At 42.3% G+C, this 6332-nt stretch overlaps 1 protein-coding gene across 1 annotated transcript; it reads left to right on the top strand.

Annotated features, from left to right (window-relative positions):
- The first annotated feature begins 246 nt into the window (after positions 1-246).
- LOC123430813 lies at positions 247-1601 on the top strand. Its single transcript, XM_045114651.1, has 2 exons — positions 247-947; positions 1250-1601. Exons 1-2 carry the CDS (start codon positions 546-548, stop codon positions 1277-1279), a joined length of 432 nt encoding a protein of 143 aa, XP_044970586.1. The 5' UTR covers positions 247-545; the 3' UTR covers positions 1280-1601.
- Positions 1602-6332: the final 4731 nt, after the last annotated feature.

Raw genomic sequence — 6332 nt, 5'->3', positions numbered from 1 at the left:
ATTATTATACATATTTATTTCAATTAATATCGCATAATGGCACAACAAACAGATTTCATATTTTATTCCTGCCCGGTGCAACACACGGGCATTTGTACTAGTAAAGTTTAACGTGGATGCAAGTTTTGTAAAGAGTGTGAGATGTAAATGACTCTGGGACCCACTAGTCCCACATATGCCATCAATCAAAAAAAAAATCTTAAATGGCTTTCATGAACATCCAAAAAATTAAATGACATAAATGGGCAGCCCAGAAAAACCCAGTGACAGTCCACCTCAACTTCGCCAATGCCCTAGTTCGCCCCATCTCCACCGCACCGCGCCACCACCTGCTGCTTCCAATCCATGGCGCCGCCATCACCGCCGTCCAAGGACATCGCCAGGGACCGAGCAGAGCCTTGCAGGGATGCGTCCTCTGCTCCCTCCCCAATCCCGACACCTGCTTCCCCGCCTCCTCCTCTTCTTCTCCCAGGTATGCACATACCTCACCTTCCCCTTCCCTCCCCAACAGCCAGCCTCTCCTCCGCGATGAACCCTAGCCAGCCATGGCGACGGATCCCTCGGGCCTGGTTGGGTGGGGGAGTGGTGTGCTCCCATGGATCCTTTGGGCGTCGGCAGTGGTGTGCTCCGGTGGCGGCGTCCTTGTGGGGGCGAAATTGAAGGGGAAGGGAGAAGGAAGAAGCACACGGCCCAGATCGCCTCCACAGAAGAAAATCTGGCGGTCCTCCGTAGCCGTACGCACCCACGCACGGAGGGCCGGCGATTACTCCGGCGGTCCTCGAGGGTGCCTGGCAAACCCGTCCGGCGGTGCCCTTCCCCTGTCGTTTCTGGCCCCTCTCCCGTTCTTCTCCACCATCTCCATGGCCGCGGGGAACGGGTCGTGCTTGCTCGCCGTGGCGCTTCTCGCCGCCACTTGGATCTCCGACGCTTCGTCATCAAATGGGCAGGTGAGTGGGGGCTGGAATGGATTCGCCTGGACGGTGCTTAATTAATTTCCGCGGAATCTGCAACCTGTTAATGTTCTGTGTATGCACAATTATTTTCTGTGGAATCTGCAACAGTCAGATATATTATCAAGCAATCAACTGTATATATATCACTCTTATTTGATGCTTTACATAGTAGTTTCTTAGCCAGATATATTATCAAATACCATATACTGCTAGCTGCTAGCCATGTAGTTCAAAAAGGCGTTGGTCTTCAGGAAATAATGGCATACTAAATTTTCTTCTTCTTTTTTCGACTACAGGGTTTTGCTCAAGGCAAGCATCTGGAGTAAGCTTCCACGGATCACCCGAATCTTCAGTTAGAGAGCATAGCAGCCTGATCTGAAGAAAAATGATTGATTCATGGTGCAATTTGCTGTTGCTTTGTGGATTTTGCTCTTTCTTGTACTGTGACTATATGAATGTTATCCTGTAGTTTAATTATTATCTGAGACCGTATAAGCTGTAGATAAATGTTTAATCTGGAGAGAGATTTAGAGTATTTTTCTGTGAGAAAGTCTATTTTGTAGATTGCAGTGGCACCGTTTGTGTTTCTAGCAGTGGCTGCTTTGTGAAATTTGTGGTCGTACGTGGACGCCACATATGCCACATAAATGTTAACTGGACAGTTACATAATCCCGTATAAGATATTGTGGACAATGCGGACAAATCCCATAATGTCCAACAAACGGTCCACTTACATGCCTAGGTGCATGTGTACCCGTGTAGAAGCAAGTACTCCCTTCATCCCAAAATGCAAAACACTTTGCAAGCTAACATAGTTTACAAAAATATCTTATATTATTGAAGGGATGGAGTAGATTATATTATTACTCTGTCTGTAAACGAAGCTATGTTAATTACCATGCAACAAAGAGTCGTTAGATGTAAAAAACATCGGGTTGAAAAAATTAGACGAGCCGAACTAGCTCATGGCTCGGCTTGCCTAGGCTCATGAATGTACTGCATGCGGAGGCATGCTCGGGCAAGGCTATGTGTTACTCTTAGCGAGACGGACCGTCGGCTCGCTTATAGCAGCGTGCTAATGCATCGATCCAGTAGCGCTATTTATTTTATTTCCTTTTTGTTTGTTTGCTTCGCTAATTCGTTCACTCGGTTTCTGCAAAATATATAGATTTCACTTTTCAAATATTTTTTTATAGTTGCAAAGGATTGTAAAGTACATATATTCCACACAAAAATACGTAAGTGTTGGAAAACAAATGTTTGTGCACTGTTAGAAATAATATAGGTGGTATCTTGAAAATATTGTAGTATTTTTTTAAATGTTTCAACATGTATTTAATAAATATTTAAAACATATTCATATAAATATTCAAAAACATATGTATGAAAAAAATCCTGTATATAAAAATGTAAGAAGTATATAAAATAATTTTTTGAGATGTATACCAAAAATGTACAATTTTATGAAAAAGTAGATATGAAAACATAAATTGAAAGAAACATTGTTTTATTTGAAAATGTTAACCATGTTTAAAAAACGTGTATAAAAATGTTCTTGATGTACGATTTTTTTATGTAGGTAAAAATTATAAATTATGTGTGAAAAAGTAGCATGTTTTGAAAATATATTGAAATAAAAAATATAAATCAAAGAAAAATCATGTAATAGAATGAAAACCGAGAAAGGAAAAAAATTAAGGAAAAGGGAAACATATGTAAGTAAAAAAAACCAAAGAAAAAATAAAAAGAAAGGGGAAAAGAAAAAGGAAATCCTCATATTTTTTTAAGAAAACCGATAAAACCCAAAAAGAAAAATCACAAAGACTATCTCCTACATCTGGCCACATAAGCGAGTATTTTGTATCTACTCAAAATTATCAACTGCAAAAGGAAAACATAGGGCACGACATGATGGAAGGCTTACTGATACTGAGCTAAGTGCTTACTGATAAACTTGCCAGTCCTTATACCTGTCAAAAGGGGCGAGGATAGTTCAAGTATAGCTCATGGTTATAATGCTTACGCTCAAATGGTCACTCCACCGGACCCACACTCTCATAACCGTTCAAAGGCTCAGCATCTCATGGTTGTTCCAAAACCAATAGTTCATATTTCTTTATCCGTTCCAAGACTAGCCGTGCGAGTCGAAATTTTGGGATGTTTTCATAACAGAGCTCTGTGGCTTTGAGTCTCCTGGTAAAATTGACAACTCCTTAGTATACCTGGGAGCAATGTTGGTCTTTTGATAAATCCTAGTGTCTGCTGACGGCGTAACTAATTAAATTTAGGTTGTTGTCTGCTACATTATTTTTGGAGATCCTAGTACTACTAAACTCTAAACATTGAACTCATATTGCAATGCTCGGAACCATTTTCACTGAACTCTGAATGTTGCCGTGTCTTTCTGGAATCTCAACTGGACTAAACCAGGGTTCACTTTTGCCCAGAAACTTTATTCAAGAGAGTCATAAATCCCGGTGATTTTCCTTAGAAACTGTTTGGATTACCGTGTTTTTGTCGAATACATCTGTAAAAAATACGGGCCAATAGCTTCTGTGCGACGTCTTTCCTGGGAATTGGAAGCAGTGCAACATCTTTCGATGAAATAACTCTCGTGCGACGGTTTGAAGGGAGAAAATAGCTCACGGCCACACATGCGATAAAACCTTAGTCAACTAGTCCAATTTGCGTTAAGTCATGTCTTACCTAATTTGGGTCCAAATTAATTAGCACCGCATCTCGTGAAACTGCCCGACTAGAACTGTCTGAAACTGCCCGACATCTTCAGCTCCGGCGGCGGCTACGGCGGAGGAGCCCTCTTTCTCGGCGGTGGCGAAGCCCCCTTTCGGCGGCGGCGGCGGCCATGGTGGTGAGTGAATTCGATACTCTAGTCCCAATCCCCTCCGCCTTGTAGATCTGAGCTCTCTGTTTTGCTTGGTGAAATCGATAGAAGGTGAGAGGGGGCGGCGCGGTGAGAGGAGCCCGTGGTGAGGTCGAGAAGGAGCCGCCAGATTCAGCTTCGAACAGGTAATGTGCCTCCCTTCCGCCCATTTGTGAGTGCGATTGAAGGCAATCTTTGCTTTGTCTCACGCTGCCCGCCCGCCTATAACAGAGGGGATGCTGCTGAAACATTTGAATTTGCAATCAATTTCTTTCCATCGACGACAAAATTAGTTGATGGTAGCATTCAGAACATCCAGAGAGACACAATTGTGAAATGGGAGGTTGATTGTGCAGAAATTGATCCCAATGAGCTACAGTCGATGGAAGAGAAGGCAGTGAGGAAATTGGTGGAGAAAATTGGGGAAACTGTGCTTTGGGGTCCAGAGCAAGAGGTTTCACTATTGCGGTATGATGATTTCAAAGGAGAGTACGTCAGAATTGAAGATGGTGAAGATATTGTAGATGAAATCGATAGGCAAGAGGGCTGGGCAAGCCTTAGGGCTGAATTTTTTGCTGAGCTCGTTGATCTGAATATTGACTCGAAGGTAGGTTATGTGTCGTCACACTTGGCTATGCAGAAGGCAGATGATGATTGGGCTTCACAGAGGCATATCGTTCCTATTATTACGGATCTAACAGTAATAGCCGATGGGGCTAATGCACATGCAGAAGAGGGAAATGTTAATGTTGTTGATTGGAATGTAGTTGAGTTGCAGGAGCCTACTGATTTGGTCATTGCACCAATTGCTGACACTGAGATGGCCAAACTATTTGGCATTCCAGTCGATGATAGAGATGAGGAGGAGAGGGATGAAGCTAATACAAGTGATAATGATGACAAAGAATTGAGTGATGTAGATGAACAGTTGATGAAAGATGCTGCAGATGATGTAGATGATGCACATGATGAAGAACTAGTGCATGTGTATGACAAGGAAAACCCTGTCATTCGAGTGGGTAAGTTGTGGCCAAACATGGATGAGTTCAGGTTGTCTTTCAAGACTTATGCAGTCAGACATTAGTTTGATGCCAAGGCAGTTTGGACTGATAGAAAGAAGTTTTATGCTAAGTGGAGAGGTTTTGATGGTAATGGTAGGAGGGCTTGCAAGTGGTACATATCTGCTAGACTGCAGCCTGATGGAAGTACTGGTAGGGTTAACCAAATCCCTAATAAACATACTTGTCTGACAAGTTCACAGAAAAAATCAAGCATGACATCACAAATTTGGGTTGCAGAAAAGATAACTCCAATTTTGGTCAAAACACCCAACACTACTGCAAAAAGACTCCAAGTAGACTTGGAAAAGTTGTACCCCATTAAACTGCATTGTACCACAGTGTGGAAGGCTAAACAAAGGGCAATGAAGAATTTGTATGGTGATTGGGCAAACACATTTAGGCTGCTTTTCAATTTCAATGCAGAGGTGGAGAAAAGGTCACCTGGCAGTGTTGTCGAGATAGATAGTGAGGTATCAGAGGATGGCAAGGTTTATTTCTTCAAATTCTTTATGGCTTTAAAGCCTTGCATCGATGGCTTCAAAGCAGGATGTCGTCCATATTTGAGCATAGACTCATCATTTTTGACAGGCAAGTGGAATGGTCAGTTGGCAGCATGTAATGCTCTAGATGGACATAACTGGATGTTTCCAGTTGCTATTGGCTTGTTTCAGTCAGAGACAGAGGCTTCATGGGCATGGTTCATGATGCAGTTGAAAAGATGCTTAGGGCCAGTGTCACCTTTGGCAATACACACAGATGCATGCAAAGGTCTGGAAAATGCAGTTAAAAATGTGTTCCCACATGCTGAGCAAAGGGAGTGCTTCGGCCATTTGTGGATGAATTTGATCAAAAAATTCAGAGGAGATGAATTTGGGAGAATGTGGTCAGCAGCAAGATCTTACACTAAACAGACACATTCATATCATCTTAGTAAGGTAATGGCAACATGTGAGGAGTTTGGTACATGGTTGAATACCTACCATTCCCATTCTTTATTATGGTATAGGTCAGGATTCAACACTGCCATGAGGTGTGACCATATCAACAACAATTTGGCAGAAAGTTTCAACAACAAGGTGAAGTAGCTAAAAGATTTTCCTGTGCATGACATGGTTGATCAAATCAGGATCATGCTCATGCGGCTGTGGGAATTGAGAAAAAAGATTGTTGATTGTCTGCAAGGTGATAAACTTTCAGCAGTGGTGCAACAGGTGGTCAACAGAAGCAGAGGTCTTACACATTTGTCTGTTGAAAAATCATCACTGTGGGGTGCTGAAGTTAGAGATAACAAGACTGTAAGGAGGCATGTTGTTAACACTGAATTGCATGATTGCAGTTGCCTCGAATGGCAGGCCACTGGTAAACCATGTGATCATGCCATTCTATTCTTAGTCGGTCAAACAAAGATAACATGCATCCATATATGCATGAGTATT

Source organism: Hordeum vulgare, chromosome 2H, assembly GCF_904849725.1.
Source record: "Hordeum vulgare subsp. vulgare chromosome 2H, MorexV3_pseudomolecules_assembly, whole genome shotgun sequence".
Classification (NCBI taxonomy): Eukaryota; Viridiplantae; Streptophyta; class Magnoliopsida; order Poales; family Poaceae; genus Hordeum; species Hordeum vulgare.
This window is presented reverse-complemented; position numbering and strand designations above follow the sequence as displayed.